Genomic DNA, 17078 nt, shown 5'->3' with positions numbered 1-17078 from the left:
CACACCTCCAGCTCTGGTGTTTGTAAGCTGCTGATATTTAGGTATTGAAGAGTAGGAAGTAAGTTTATGTTGAAAAAGGTTTTGTGCAGACGTATCCTGTTTTGCATAATGAATACATTTTAGCATTTTAGAAAGGTTGTAGGTACATGAACTTTTTATGAATTAAAATCCTGTTTTAATTGATGCATTACTCTGAGGATGTATGTCACTGATGCATGTCTCTGAGGTGCCTTACCTTATTCTAGACTGTTATTAAAGTTCACTTTTTATAAATGCTTGGCCCTAATACTTAAAAAACAAGCTTTTCTCAAGCGATCCTCCCTATAGAAGGATAATAATCCACACACAATCCCTTAAGTCTCCTGATGTACCTTTATATTTAATAGAACACTTTTGGAATCTTTTTGCAACTAGTTATTATCTTTTTTGCAAAACTAATGATCATCTTTAATTTATAGAGTTTTATGTTCAGATTTTGGGAGCTGAAATTAATTCTGATTTTTATGTATATAGTTAAAATCAAATCGAACTAAATATCTCAAACAAAAAATGAGCAGTTCTTTGCAAACTGCCATCCACCAGAAGAAACCACTTACAATTCTTTTTGGCTCAGCGATTTTCTTGTGTGGAGTCAGAGCTAAAGCCCACAAGCCACAAAGCTTCAATGAAAACATCTCAAGCCCTGTTAGTGCTGATGGGCACAGTCAAGCTGAGTTAGCACGAAGTAAGTTCGTCTGATTGTCAGCATGCTCAGCAGATGCTGAAGGAACAGTCATGGTACCTTCATCATATTCCCTGAATAGTGATGTTGAGATACAGTGGTCTATGGTCTTAAGCCAAGTCATGAAAGTCCTGACAGAAGAGGAATGGGGCAAAAGGTATTAGACCCCCATGACATAATTATATGTTAATCTATACTTGAGAGATTTCCATGGCCACAGTTACCACAGCAATAACATCAACATTTCTCTGTGTGTGCATATGTGTGTAACTTACTTGTGCACGTTTTTTTATCTGGGTTAAGGGCAAATCCTTCATGGCACTGGCAAAGGTAGGAGCCATCAGCATTTACACATTCATGTTCACATCCGTGGTTTTCTGAAGCACAGTAGTCCACAGCTGGAGAGAATAAAACACATTCAGAATTAGAAATGCAAACGGAGGAAAAGGGAAAGGTAGGATGAGGGCATACTGATAACAGATACTAATTAGGATTAATATTATTGCCCCCAAAAAGAGTAGGATAAACAGATATGAACTCAAGGTCTCTGCCCTCCTCAAAAAAAAAAAAAAATCAGGAGTCTGTATCAGGCAATTCATACAGGAAGATAAACTAAAGAACAAGTGAACTATTGTATTTAAAAGTTAAAGAACTGCAAATCAAAATCATCACAAGGTGCACTTACAGCTAGTAAACTGGCAAAAATAAGATGAGAGAAAACCCAGTGGTAGAAAGGCAGCAGTGTTATTAATGGTGGGGGCATTATAAATTGAGAAAGATCCTTTCAGAAGGCAATTTGACAATGTTCACCCTGGATGTGAAACCCAAAGAAACAGCTGGGAAAAGGGTGAAATTATATACAATAAGCTATTAATAGTGTTGTTTACAACAACAAAAATTCCTAGAAAATAAGATGAACATTGAATAAGGTTAAATGGTTTAATAATGAGAAAATACACTGGCTGATTTTTCATTAGTTCCACAAATATTTCCTGAGTACCTACTATGGGCCAGGTCCTGTTTTAGGTGCTAGGGATAGAACAAGTAACAAAATAATCCAAAATTCCAGCCCGAGGAGCTTACATTTAGATAATGATGGTGGAACTGGGGAATAGACAAGAAATAAAATAAGTAAATAGCATAGACTATTAGGAAATAAAGAAAATTCTGGAGAAAAACAAAACAATGAATAGGAGTAGGGTCAGTGGGGGAGTGGGTAGCAGGTGGGATGTAATAGAGGTGGTCAGGAAAGGCCTCTCTGAGAAGGTGGGTGGTTAGGAACAGTGCTGACTAACATACGAGCCATGCGGGTATCTGGGAGATAGTATCTTGGGCAAAAGAAACAGCAAGTGTGAAAGCCAAGAGGTGGGACTCTCCTTGGGGGGCTGGAGGATCAGCAAAGAGGCCAGGGTGGCTGGAGGAGGGAGAGATGTAGGAGATGAGAAGGCGGAAGTCAGGAGGGACCCATGGGCCATGCAAGGACCTCAGCTTTTAGTCTGAATGAGTTGGGAGTCACTGCAGGGTTCTGGACCCATGAGTCAAGAATAGACTGAGAGGGCAAATGTGAGAGTGGAAAACCAGTAAGGAAGTGACTCCAGTGATCCCACGGGGGATGGGTGGAGGCTTAAACCAGGATGTTGCAGGGGATGAGGGGGAGTGGTGTTCTGGAAGTTATGGGTTGAATTGTGTCCCCCAAAAAGACATGTTGGAGTCCTAAACCCTGGTACCTACTAATGTGGTCTTATTTGGAAATAGGGTCTTTGCAGAAGTAACCAAGTTAAAATGTGCTCGTTAGGGTGGTGAGCTGTAATTAATATGACTGGTGTTCCCAAACACCTCCCAGCAGGCCCCACCTCCGACACAGGGGATCAAATTTATTTTCTCTTTTTTTTTTGTTTTTTTTTGAGACAGGGTCTCACTTTGTCACTCAGGCTGGAGTGCAGTGGCACCACCTCTGCTCACCGCAGCCTCAACCTCCTGGATTCAAGTGATCCTCCTTCCTCAGCCATCCAAGTAGCTGGGACTACAGGTGTGCACCACCACACCCAGTTAATTTTTATATTTTTAGTAGGAACAGCGGTTCGCCATGTGGGCCAGGCTGGCCTCAAACTCCTGAGTTCAAGAGATCCACCCGCCTCAGCCTCCCAAAGTGCTGGGATTACAGGCATGAGCCACTGTGCCTGGCCACAGAGATCAAATTTCAACACGAGACCTGGTGAAGCCAAATAAACCATATCCAAACCAGAGCACAGCTCTAGCAAACTAATACACCTGGTAAATACTGAAGGTGGGCTAACAGGATTCCTGTTGGATTAGAGATGAAATGAGAAAAAGAGAGTGCACCTAGGATCGACTCTGGGGTCGACAGAGCAAGACCCTGTCTCCAAAAAAAAAAAAAAAGAAAAAGTTTTTAGAAATCCCAGCTACTTGGGAGACTGAGGCAGGGCAATCATTTGAGCTCAGGAACTTAAGACAAGTCCCTTTTCAAAAAAAAAAGGTACTCCCTACAATGTTTTAGGATATATTAGTATCAAAAGTGTGTAAATAATAACAAGGAAATAGAATCTACAAAATTAATACACATGTAAAATTTTAAAAAGCAAAACCACGCATGGAGAAGATAATGACATATTTAGCATAGTAATAAAAAGATGCAAAGGGAAACACTAAAGATTTGTAAAGGGTAATAACCTGTGTTAAGTTTATTCTTGGCTGGGCGCGGTGGCTCAAGCCTGTAATCCCAGCACTTTGGGAGGCCGAGACGGGCGGATCACGAGGTCAGGAGATCGAGACCATCCTGGCTAATATGGTGAAACCCCGTCTCTACTAAAAAATACAAAAAAAAAACTAGCCGGGCGACGAGGCAGGCGCCTGTAGTCCCAGCTACTCGGGAGGCTGAGACAGGAGAATGGCTTGAACCCGAGAGGCGGAGCTTGCAGTGAGCTGAGAGACGGCCACTGCACTCCAGCCTGGGCGGCAGAGCAAGACTCCGTCTCAAAAAAAAAAATAAAAAAAAAAGCTTATTCTTTTGCTCCAAAGCTTCATTAAGTTTCAGTCCAGGCCGGGAGTGGTGGCTCACGCCTGTAATTCCAGCACTTTGGGAGGCCAAGGCGGGTGGATCACCAGAGGTCAGGAGTTCGAGACCAGCATGGCCAACATGGCGAAACCCTGTCTCTACCAAAAATACAAAAATTAGCTGGGCATGGTGGCGGGTGCCTGTAATCCCAGCTACTCAGAAGGCTGAGGCAGGAAGAATTGCTTGAACCCGGGAGACGAAGGTTGCAGTGAGCTGAAATTGCACCACTACACTCCAGCCCGGGCAACAGAGCAAGACTCTGTCTCAAAAAAAAAAAAAAAAAAAAGTTTCAGTCTAAATATTGTTTTTGTAACTTCAGCTCCCTAAAAAGTTCTAGTAGAACCTAGTATTTGCAGGTTAAATTCACAAGTCATTATGTTGGGGATAGGGCATTCATGTCGTCTCAGGGTCTGAACGTCAGGGGACGTTAGCCGCTTGCTAGAGTGGAGTCATAACGACTGAGCTATCACCACCTCCTTCTAACAGTTCATTTCTCATTTCTCAAGAACCAAGGGATCATTAAATGAATCAATGGTGACATTGGGAACACTGAGATCGAGGAAGGCTAAATAAACTCTGGCACATGGTCCAGTCTGTTTGTCAAAGGAATTGGCCATACCAGAGCCTGCATGGGCCTGTGTTAGCAGGCAACAATCCCCAGCTTCAACTTACTCATGCTGGGCTCGACTCACCATCATGAAACTCTCCCAATCCCGGATATGGGTGCCTGCCATCAGTCATCCAGTCCTATCTATGGCCACCCACTTCTTAGTATCCCCTACAAAAAGAGGAGCCGCTGATCTGACTTCCAACTTATAGGACATTGATGGTGCTGCAATGATGAGTGGTCAGGTCACTACACCTAAAAGTCAGAAACTCAGACTCTACCTCTCTCTTGAACATCCTCTCTTATACCATGGGGTATAATCTGAGCCCAGCCACTTCTGTCCCTCAGAGGGATACCTCATAATTATGCTGGCCCCATAATTTAGACTAATGTAATAATTAGAGAGGTGTTGAAGGCTTGGCATAGGCTTCGGATCTAAGCCACATACTCTAAACTTTCCCCTTTTCCAGAATGTTTTAGAATAGAGTATCCACATTGGCTCAAGTGTTTAAAAAAAAAAAAAGTTGTACTAAGATGCTCTTTTAATTGATAACTCTTTAGCCAACTCCTGATCAAGCAATGCTTTCATTCCCTCTGACCATATGAATCCTGATAACCCAGGGCATGCTACACGCTCAAGGCAGTTAGAACACCTGTGTTTTAAACACCTGTGGCTGGGCACGGTGGCTCACGCCTGTAATCCCAGCACTTTGGGAGGCCAAGGCAGGTGGATTATGAGGTCAGGAGATCGAGACCATCCTGGCTAACACAGTGAAACCCCGTCTCTACTAAAGAATACAAAAAATTAGCTGGGTGTGGTGGTGGGCGCCTATAGTCCCAGCTACTCAGGAGGCTGAGGCAGGAGAATGGTGTGAACCCAGGAGGCGGAGGTTGCAGTGAGCCGAGATTGCGCCACTGCACTCCAGCCTGGGAGATGGAGCGAGATTCCGTCTCAAAGAATAAAAAAAATAAAAATAAAACATCTGTACATGCCTCGCAATGGCTGGCTTATATGCTGATAAAGCAGCCTTGGTGGAACACATGGGCTCTAGGACACCTGTGTACTTCTTCCATTGACTGAGATGTATTTTTATAAACATTGGTTCTCAAAGTGTGGTCTGTGAACCAACTGCATCAACTATCGCTTGAGAACTTGTCAGTAATGCCCATTCTCAGGCTGCATCCCAGACCTACTGATCAGAAGCTCTGGCAGTGGGACCTGGGAATACGTGTTTTAGCAAGCCCTCCAGGTGATTCTGAGGCATGCTAACATTTGAGAGCCATTGTTAGAGGCAAGGTTGCTTTTGTTTCCCAACCTGTATATGTCATTTGTACATGTTATTGTAAGTAATTTAAATATTATAAAAACTGGGCTGGGGCCAGACGTGGTGGCTCAAGCCTGTAATCCCAGCACTTTGAGAGGCCAAGGCAGGTGGATCACAAGGTCAGGAGTTCAAGACCAGCCTGTCCAAAATGGTGAAACCCCGTCTCTACTAAAAATACAAAAATTAGCTGGGCGTGGTGGCAGGCACCTGTAATCCCAGTTACTCAGGAGGCTGAAGCAGGAGAATCATTTGAATCTGGGAGTTGGAGGTTGCAGTGAGCCGAGATCGCGCCACTGCACTCCAGCCTGGGCGACAATGCAAGACTACATCTCAAAAAAAAAAAAAAAAAAAAAAAACTGGGCAGCTCACACCTGTAATCTCAACACTTTGGGAAGCCAAGGCGGGTGGATTGCTTAGGTCCAGGAGCTCGAGACCAGCCTGGCCAACATGGTGAAACCCCATCTCTACTAAAAATACAAAAATTCACCAGGTATGATGGTGGGCACCTGTTGTTGCAGTTACTCTGGAGGCTGAGGTGGGAGGATTGCTTGAGCCCAGGAGGCGGAGGTTGCAGTGAGCTGAGATTGTGCCACTGCACTCCAGCCTGGGTGACAGAGTGAAACTCTGTCTCAAAATAAATAAATAAATAAAATAAAAACCAATAAAATATAAGCACGAAAAGAAATTGAGATTTTAAAAATAAAAATTAGGTTGAAAGCTTTGGAAAAAATGAAAGCAATTTGCTAACCAAAATTGCTATAGAACCAGGCATGGATGAAACAAATGTAAAACATTGGGAAATTTTCCACTAAAATTTATAAGAGTTCTGCTGTTAGATTGCTTTACAGATGTCTTGAAATCCTTGCTCCAATTTAAAGAAACCAAAACTAAAAAATCATAGACAACACATTATGGGTATGGTTTATGCAAAAAAAAATATGTTTATATAATCCCAGCACTTTGGAAGGCCGAGGCAGGCAGACTGCTTGAGCCCAGGGGTTCAAGAACAGCCTGGGATACACAGCAGGACCCCATCTCTACAAAAAATACAAAAATTAGCTGGGCATGGTGCTGTGTACCCGTGGTCCCTGCTACTCAGGAGGCTGAGGTGGGAGGATTGCTTGAGTTTGGGAGATTGAGGCTGCAGTGAACCAAGATCATGCCACTGCACTCCAATCTGGGCAACAGAATTATACCTTATCTCAAAAAAAAAAAAAAAAGATTTGTAAATATATTTTTTCTTCAACTTAAAATTAGTATTTTTTAAAAGCATAAAAGTGATTTTTACTAAGTATACGTTTATGTGTTTTAAATAAGAATAAAATGACTAGCATGGGTTTGCATATGTAGTTTTTTAGGATTCCCCTCTCTGAATGATATTTTCCATTAATCAGCTAACCACAGGCCCAATTCATGGCATAAGAGAGCTTCTCTGGATTTTGACTCTCATAATGTTTTTGCTCTTTGTGTACACAGCTCTGTGGGGAACTGAGGGGGAGGATGTGATTGGCAAGGCAGGATTCACTCATTCCTGGGTCCCAAGTCTCTGGTCTGTAGAACTCCAAGGTGTCAAATCCCATCTTGATTTGAGATCCACCCATTGATGCACTGCTAGGCTTCTGGAGACAGCAGATGAGGCCATCAGTGCAGCGGTTAGACATGGAAGAACCCCCTGCCACGCACGTGAACCTAACAGTTTGTTAAGGCCAAGAGAGTTCTAGTGCATTCAGCTCTAATGTTATTTGCCAAGTGGTTTGGGTTCTTTGCATAACTTCCTTGGTTGCAAAATTGTACTCATAAAAAGAGAGGTCAAGATTAGGGTGCAGATGTATGGAGGTGACCTCGTGCGTAACTCAGTGATGGCTCTATTGTTCCAAGTTCTCATCTACTTCAACAAAATCTGTTCTCAGTCATTTATGCCTGAAATTTCTACACTCTTGTTTACAAATGGAAAGAGTAATTCCCCAGTTGGTAGCTCTTTAGTCCTCCGGATCACAAGTGCTAAGATCCCAGAGTCAGAAGTCAGTCTTGCCACATTCATTCTCTGCCCAATGTGTGAGAAATCACTCCACTGTCTCTAAGAATAAATGATACTTGCTGCCGGTAATAAAACCCTAAAATCAATGATTTCTGATTTACAAGCTGGTCCAATTCTAAGGTTTTCTCAGCAGGACTCAGTCTGCAAGGGTATGGCATTAGCGGAAACAGGATACTTTAGAGAGGAGCACTTGGATTTTAAAGTTTTTTGATAACAAATTAAGAAAAACCAAATTTGTCATTTAGAGAAATGGTAGAACCAATTTACTTGCTGAGCATACATTAGACACACACACACAGTCAGACTCACAAAACCTCTCCTCTGCACAGCATAATTGGAATTCCAAATGCACGATTTAAAACCCACAGAAAATTTCTTTTTTTTTTTTGAGACAGGGTCTCATTCTGTCACCCAAGCTGAAATGCAGTGGCACAATCACGGCTCACTGCAACCCCGGCCTCCCAGACTCAAGCCATCCTCCCACCTCAGCCTCCCAAGTAGCCGGGACTACATGCATGTCCCACAATGCCTGGCTAATTTCTTTATATATTTTTGGTAGAGATGGGGTTTGGCCATTAGCTGGGAGCGGTGGCACACACCTCCTTGGGCTCAAGCAATTCTCCCACCTCAGCCTCCTAAATAGCTGGGAGTACAGGTGCATGCCACCACCCCCAGCTACTTTTTGTTATTTTTGTAGATACAGGGTTTCACCATGTTGACCAGGCTGGTCTCAAACCTGAGCTCAAGAGATCTGCCCGCCTCGGCATCCCAAAGTGCTGGGATTACAGGCTTGAGCCACCATGCCTGGCCTGACTTTTTTTTTAAATAAACAAAAATGACTTTATAATTTAAAAATCAGTCAATGGGGAAAATATTTTTTATAAAACATGAATGCATCAGACTGCGATCAACCTCAGTCAGTGCTTCAAGAAAAATGTATTTCAAGTCCAGTCTATGAAAGATGAAAAGTACAAGTGGTTCTGCCCTCAAGGGTTTACAATCTGCCTGGGTAGATAAGATGCAAACAGGACCAAAGTTACCCCAAAATAAAAGGCAGTTTGTAAACACCAGGTGAGTAAGTACAGCAGAAAATTCATGTTCAGAGAGCAAGATAAATGGTCTTTGAAAAACAGTTTTGGATGGCAATGAATGTGACTTTAGTGGCAGCTGATGAATTATAAATTCAGGGACTCCACTAAAGCAAAGGAGGTTCTTAGTCAGCAATCCACCATTGAATATGGAAATAAATTCAGGACTGCCAATGGTGAAATGAGCTCGCAGGGAGTTGAAACTCTGGTGCTGGAATTGAACGTTCCACTTACTCAAACATGTGACAATCTATAAAAAAATGCTGAGTCCATGACTAAGAACTGAATTTTCATGCAGGTCACAGTAATAATTCAGGGATGAATCAAAGTGAAACCGGCCCAATTGTCTCACAGAACTGATGTTTACAGTTTATTTTGAATAAACATAGAAATTTACCTTTCCAGTCTTGAAACTTGAGAGAATGACATTTGTTTTATCTGAGAACCCTTCTCAAGAAACAAACCATTAGGCCTCCCTGACAGTATCAAGGAGCTGAAACTTACTAGATCACTGTATCTGCACAATGACATGCCAGACCCCTCACCATTTATGATTGCCTAACCAACCACCTGCTGCGTGTTGACCAACTCCTCTTCCATACTCCTCCCTAATTCCTGCTTTCCCCCCATATGGTTATTATACATTTATTCCCTAATTTTTATTTTATTTTATTCTGAGGCAGGGTCTCACTCTGTCACCCAAGCTGGAATGCAGTGTTGCAATCATGGCTCACTGCAGCCTCAACCTCCCAGACTCAAGCAGTCTTCCCTCCTGAGTAGCTGGGACTACAGGCGTGCACCACCACACCCAGCTGATTTTTTTTTTTTTTTTTTTTTTTTTTTTGAGGCGGAGTCTCGCTCTGTCGCCCGGACTGGAGTGCAGTGGCCCGATCTCAGCTCACTGCAAGCTCCGCCTCCCGGGTTTGCGCCATTCTCCCACCTCAGCCTCCCGAGTAGCTGGGACTACAGGCGCCCGCCACCTCGCCCAGCTAGTTTTTGTATTTTTAGTAGAGACGGGGTTTCACTGCGTTAGCCAGGATGATCTCGATCTCCTGACCTCGTGATCCGCCCGTCTCGGCCTCCCAAAGTGCTGGGATTACAGGCTTGAGCCACCGCGCCCGGCCGATTTTTTTTTATTCTTTTCAGAGACAGGAGTCTCACTATATTGTCTAGGCTGGTCTCAAACTCCTGATCTCAAGTGATCCTCCCACCTTGGCCCCTCAAAGTACTGGGATTACATGCATAAGCCACCACATCCAGCCTAAGCCCCAATTTTAGTCAGTCAGGCAGATGGATTTGAGACTGATCTCCCATCTTCTTGACACCTGATTGAAGCCTTCTTTCCTGGTAATACTTGTTGTCTCAGTGATTGGCTTTCTGTGCAACAAGCAACAGGACCTAGACTGAACCCCTAATGTTTTGGTAACAAAAGAAGTACTAGAACCACTGCTATGAAAGTGTTGAAACTGAAAACCTACTGCATAAATTCACTAGTAGCTGTGAGGTAGGAGGCAGGACTTGACTCCAGAGGTGGGGTGGAGACATCAGACCAGATTAAGAACTAGCTAAAACAGGGCTGGGGTGAAAGCAGCCTTCAATCGGACAGGTCCACCAGTGTGCCATGTCAATTTACTGTTGCTATGGCAACACCTGGGAGTTACCATCCCTTTCTGTGGCAATGACCCAATGATTACTACCCCTTCCCTAGGAAGTTCTGCATAAACCTCCCCTTAATCTGCATGCAATTGAAACTGGGTATAAATATGACTGCAAAACTGCCTAAGCTGCTATTCTCTGCCTACAGGGTAGCCCTGCTCTGCAAGAGCAGTCACGGAGCTATAACACTGCCTCTTCAATAAAGCTGTTTTCTTCTACCTCTGGCTTGCCCTCGAATTCTTTCCTGGGCAAAGCCAAGAACCCAGGTAGGCTAAGCTCCACTTTGGGATGTGCCTGCCCTGCATCAGCTGGACATGCTTAACTTCTACCAAATTTCTTTAAATAAATAGTTTGAACCTGCTGCCCACACTTTCTCATCACCCACTCCCTGACTCTTGAAATCTGCCCTTTACCCATCTCCCCTTTGCCATTATCAATGGCCTCCTGGTCACCCTTGTGTTCCTCAAGCCTAGCAAAGTCCCTGGCAGAGTTCTGAAATGTTTGCAGAGGTGAATCTGTGACTCAAGTTGATGGCTTTTTCTCTAAGTCCTGTTACCTTTGGCCATGCTGGAGCATGACATTAATATTGATCTGGCCAAGAAATTATCTTCCTGTCATGTTCCATGATTCTTCTGTCTCTCCCCCAGCCTTAAGCTACTTCTTCATGAATATTTTTCCTGCCCCCACTTCCTGCTTCCTACATGTGGCTGCAATCCAAGGCTCAGTCCTTCACCCTCTTCTCGCTCCATACTTCACTATATACAGGAAATTATGATAATAGGTGTTGTAATAATGATGCTAAGTTCCTAGAGTATACTGGGAACGTCACTCACTATCTTATTTAATCCCATAAAACCTTACAATGTAGATATTATTATTCTACATTATGGATGAGGAAAATAAGGCTCAGAAATTAAAGACTTAAAGACATGTGCTTAGTGATATGGTCTGGATGTTTGTGTCCTCCAAATCTCACATTGAAATGTGATCCTCCCGAGGTCAGGAGCTACAGACCATCCTGGCTAACATGGTGAAACCCCATCTCTACTAAAAATACAAAAAAATTAGCCGGGCGTGGTGGCAGGCACCTGTAGTCCCCGCTACTCAGGAGGTTGAGGCAGGAGAATGGCATGAACCCAGGAGGTGGAGCTTGCGGTGAGCCGAGATTGCGCCACTGCACTCCAGGGTGACAGAGCGAGAATCCGTCTCAAAAAAAAAAAAAAAAAGAAAGAAAGAAAGAAAAGAAATGTGATCCCCTATGTTAGAAGTGGACCCTGGTGGGAAGTATTGGATCACAGGGATAGATCCCCCAGGTGGGCTTAGCACCACCTCCTAGGTGATGAGTGAGTTCTTGATCAATTAGTTCACATGAGACCTGGTTGTTTAAAAGAGTGTGGCACCTCCCCATGCCCCAACTCTCACTCTTGCTCTTGTCATGTGACATACTTGTTCCCCCTTAGGCTTTTGCCTTGATTGTAAACTTTCTGAGGCCCTTACCAGAAGCAGAGGCCAATGCCATGCTTCTTGTACAGCCTGCAGAACTGTGAGCCAATTAAACTTTTTCTTTTTAAAATAAATTACCCAGTCTCAGGTACTCCTTTATAGCAATGCAAGCAGCCTAACACAGAAAACTGGTACTGAGAGTGGGGTGTTGCTATTAACACACTTGAAAGTATGGAAGCAGCTTTGAAACTGGGTAATGGGCAGAGGTCAGATGAGTTTGGAGGGCTTAGAAGAAGATAGGAAGATGAAGGAAAGTTTGGAGCTTCTTAGAGACTTGTTAAGTGGTTGTGACCAAACTGCTGATAGATATGGACAGTAAAGGCCAGGCTGATGGGATCTCAGATAGAAATGAAGAATTTATTGGGAACTGGAGTAAAGGTCACCAATTTTATGCCTTAGCAAAGATCTTAGCTGTGTTGTGTTCATGCCCTAGGGATCTGTGGAAGTTTCAATTTAAGAGTGATGACCTAAGGTAGCTATCTGGTGGAAGAGATTTCTAAACAGCAAAGCATTCAAGCCTATGATCAGATATGGGAGCAAATAAATAAAGTTGGAACTTATATGTAAAAGGGAAGCAGAATGTACAAGCTTGGAAAATTTGCAGCCTAGCCATGTGGCAGAGAAAGAAAAAGCATTTTCCGGAGAGGAATACAAGCAGGCTGTGGAGCAACCACTTGCTAGAGAGATAAGCATAACTAAAAGGGAGTTCAGTGCGAATATCCAAGACATGGGAAAAAGGCCTCAAAGGCATTTCAGAGATCTTCTAGGCAGCACCCCCATCCCCCACATCAAAGGCCCAGAGGCCTAGGGGGAAAAAAATGGTTTGGGGAGCCAGGTCCAGGGCACCACTGCCCTGTGTAGCCTCAGCACACTGCTCCTCACATCCAGGCTGCTCCAGCTCCAGCCATAGCTCACACGGCCCCAGGTACAACTTGGGCTGCTGCTCCAGAGAGTACAAGCCACCATAAACCTTAGAGGCTACCATGTGGTGTTAAGTCTGTAGGCACACAGAATGCAGGCATGAAAGAGGATTGGCAGCTTCTCTCTAGACTTCAGAGGATGTCTTGGAAAGCCTGGATGCAGGCAGAAGCCTGCTGCAGGGGCGAAGCCTCATAGAGAGACTCTACTAAGTCAGTGCCAAAGGGAAATGTAGGGTTGGAGCTCTCATACAGAGCCCCTACTGGGGCACTGCCTAGTGGAGCTGTGGGAAGGGAGCCACCGCCCTCCTGACCCGAGAATGGTAGAGCCTCTGGCAGTTTGCAACCTTAGCATGCAAAAGCCATGGGCACCCAACAACCTGTCATGGCAGCCTCAGGGGCTATACCCTGCAACCACAGGGGCAGAGCCAACCAAGGCCTTAGGGGCCCACCCCTCCCAACAGTGTGCCTTGGATGCAGGACGTGGAGTCAAAGGAGATTGTTTTGGAGTTTTAAAATGTAATGACTGCCCTGCTGGGTTTCAAAGTTGTATGGGCCTACCACCCTTTCTTTTGGCCAATTTCTCCCTTTTGAAATGAGAATATTTATCCAATGCCTATAACACGTTGTACCTTGGAAATAAATAACTTTTTTTTTTTAATCTCACAGGCTCATCGGTCGAAGGATCTCATCTTTAGATAAGACTTTGGACTTTGGAGTTTGAGACTTTTGAGTTAAGGCTGGAACAAGTTAAGACTTTGGGGAACTATTGCAAAGGCATGATTGTATTTTGAAATGTGAGAAGGACATGAGATATGGGGGGCCAGGAGTGGAATAATATATGGTTTGGATGTTTGTTGCCTCCAAATCTGATGTTGAAATGTGATTTCCAATGTTGGAGGTGGGGCTTAGTGGGAGATATTGGATCACAGCAGTGGATCCCTCATTAATGGCTTAGTGTCATCATCTTGGTGATGAGTGATTTCTCGCTCAGTTAGTTCATGTGAGATTTGGTTGATGTTAAAATAGTGTGTCGCCTCCCCCCACCTCTTGCTCCTGCTCTCACCATGTGACATTGCCTGCTTCCCCTTCACCTTCTTCCATGATTGGAAGTTTCCTGAGGCCGTCACCAGAAGCAGATGCTGGCACCATGCTTCCTCTACAGCCTGTAGAATCATGAGCCTTTTCTTTTAGCTAATCTCAGGTATTTGTTTTATAGCAATGCAAATGGCCTAACACACCTAGCAAATAGCAGAGTTGGGATTTCAACTCAGGTCGCACTGTTTTAAAGGTCCAGATGCCCTCAAAACAAATGAACCAACACATAAATATTTAAAACAGAAAATAACTGAAAATTAAGAAATAAACTATGCTGCTTCCTGACTGCAGCATTGACTCTAACCTCTCTCTGTCACATTAATGCTGAGTTTTCTGCTTCCTCTTGACATGTTCTTGTGGTGTCTGACCTGAATTCAAAATTCGCCTTGTCTATGACTACTAATGATCACCCCAACCTTTTTTTTTTTTTTTTTTAGACAAGGTCTTGCTCTTGTTGCCCAGGCTAGTGTGCAGTGGCACTATCATGGCTCACTATAGTCTCAACATCCTGGGCTCAAGCAATCCTCCCACCTCAGCCTCTTGAGTAGCTGGGACTTTAGGTGTGCACCACCACGCTCAGTTAATTTCTTAATTTTTTTTGTAGATATGGGCCTTGCTTTGTTGCCCAGGCCTGTCTAGAACTCCTGGTCTCAAGCAATCCTCCCACCTTGGCCTCACAAAATCCTAGGTTTACAGGCATGAGCCACCACACTTGGCCTTATCTTTTTGAAAATCTATTCCATCACTCTTCTATCACTGTTGCCATCACTCTCAGAGTCATGGAAGCTCAAGATCATGGAGTCTTTTTTATTTTATTTTTTTTTTTTGAGATAAGGTCTCGCTCTGTCGCCTAAGGTGGAGTAAAGTGGTGTGAACATGACTCACTGCAGCCTTGATCTCCTGGGCTCAAGCAATCCTCCCACCTCAGCCTCTCAAGTAGCTGGAACCACAGGCATGTGCCAACGTGCCTGGCTAATTTTTTTTTTTTTTTTTTTTTTTTTTTTGAGATGGAGTTTTGCTCTTGTTGCCCAGGCTGGAGTGCAATGGTACAATCTTGGCTCGCTGCAACATCTGCCTCCCGGGTTCAAGTGATTCTCCTGCCTCAGCCTCCAGAGTAGCTGGGACTACAGATGATCACCACCATGCCCAACTAATTTTGTATTTTTTTTTCAGTAGAGCTGGGTTTCCTCATGTTGGCCAGGCTGGTCACAAACTCCTGACCTCAGGTGATCTGCTTGCCTCAGCCTCCCAAAGTGTTGGGATTACAGGCGTGAGCCACCGCATCCAGCCATGCCCAGCTAATTTTTTTATTTTTTGGTAGAGATGAGGTCTCACCATGTGGCCCAGGTTGGTCTTGAACTCCTGGGCTCAAGCAATCCTCCTACCTAGGCCTCCCAAAGCACTAGGATTACAGACATGAGCCACAGTACCTGGCCTAGAGTTACTTTTGACTTTTCCTTGTTCCGTTTATGTATAGCACCTCCTTTCATTCCTTACTGTCTCCCTCTCCTTTCCTACAGTCACACCTCAAATCCTGGCTGGCTCCTGTCCTCTCTCACCTGATAACTGCCATAGTCTCCTATCTGGTCTTCCCACTTCTTGCCATCCTTCTCCTGGAATACACCCTGCGGTTCCCCATGAGGTTACATTTCCTAAAAATGAAGCTTTGCATTTGTCACCCAAATATAAACCTTTCGGTGGCTCTTTTTCAGAGATAAAATCTAGGCTTTACATCTGATTTTCAAAATCCTGAACAATCCAGTTCCTTCTGCTGTCTTCAACATCATCTCTACTTCATGTATACAGGAATTCTCTGCTGAGCTTAATAGTTTAAGTCAAAATTGGACAGCCTTAACTGGGGTGATTATGTAATTTATCATCCAGACTGGAACCCCTTTCAAAGTGAAAAGATGTGCCATCAAGAAATGAGGTCAGCTGGGTAAGAAATGGGGTTGGCTGGGTGCAGTGGCTCATGCCTGTAATCCCTGCACTTAAGGAGGCCGAGGCAGGTGGCTTGCTTGAGCTCAGGAGTTCAAGACCAGCCTGGGCAACATAGAGACCTCATCTCTACCAAAAATACAAAAAATTAGCCAGACGTGTGGTATGCACCTGCGGTCCCAGTTACTTGGGAGTCTGAGGTGGGAGGATCGTGTGAGCCTAGGGGGCAGAGATTGCAGTGAGCCGAGGTCGCGCCACTGCACTCCAGTCTGGGTAATAGAGTGAGACCCTGTCTAAAAATAAAAAGAAATGGCATCAAGCGAGGTGGCTCACACCTGTAATCCCAACACTTCGGGAGGCCTAAGGCAGGAGGATCACTCGAGCCCAGGAGATTGAGACCAGCCTAGACAATGTACAGAGACCCTGTCTCTAAAAAAAATAAATTAGCCGGGCACAGTGGTGCACACACACGGTCCCAGCTACTCAGGAGGCTGAGGTGGGAGTATCACTTGAGCCCAGGCGATTGAGGCTGCAAAGCTGTGATCATGGCCTGGGCAACAGGGCAAGACTCAAAAAAAAAAGAAAAAAAAAAAAAGAATTGGTCCACAGGACATAAACTGGTATTGTCCTGTATTAACTGGGAGGTATGATCACTCTGTTCTTAATGTTACCTTGCCATCTATACACAGGCCACCTCAGATCAGCTACAAATGGAATATGTCCAGAGTCCTCATCAGTCTCTTCTCTTCTCTAAATTTTCTGCTCTAAGTCTGGTATCTGGAGTCTCCATCTTTGATAAGCCCTTTCCAGCCCTCAGGTTAGGCCACCTGGTTAGCTTTCAGTTTGGCCTTCTCACTGTAACAGACTCTCTGACCTACCAGCTCCCGGGAGCTGGCCCTGCCCATCCCAGGCCAGACTCAGCTCTAATGCTTGAAGAGCATTGCCACCTCCACAGTCACTGTCCTTCGTATCTCCCCCTGCCTTGGACATTTGTCCAATTGCCACCCTTCCTTTCACACTCAGATCTTCCAGCCTAGCCATTAGGATGTCTCTCTCTGACCTTCTGTGGCCTCTATTTTCTCTATCATTTGCTTTGCACTCACCATAGCCC

General features: G+C 44.4%; 1 protein-coding gene across 4 annotated transcripts in view; it reads right to left on the bottom strand.

Annotated features, from left to right (window-relative positions):
- MATN2 (matrilin 2) overlaps positions 1 to 17078 on the bottom strand; it is a 175910-nt gene that overhangs the window by 58156 nt on the left and 100676 nt on the right. For all 4 annotated transcript variants that reach the window (XM_030937687.1, XM_030937686.1, XM_030937688.1 and 1 more), the window contains one exon: positions 997 to 1119. In XM_030937687.1, the coding sequence (XP_030793547.1) occupies positions 997 to 1119 (123 nt within the window). The remainder of the gene's footprint in view (positions 1 to 996; positions 1120 to 17078) is intronic.

Source organism: Rhinopithecus roxellana, chromosome 9 (genome assembly GCF_007565055.1).
Source record: "Rhinopithecus roxellana isolate Shanxi Qingling chromosome 9, ASM756505v1, whole genome shotgun sequence".
Taxonomy (NCBI): domain Eukaryota; kingdom Metazoa; phylum Chordata; class Mammalia; order Primates; family Cercopithecidae; genus Rhinopithecus; species Rhinopithecus roxellana.
The sequence above is the reverse complement of the archived record's forward strand: the minus strand, read 5'-3'. Positions and strand labels throughout refer to the sequence as shown.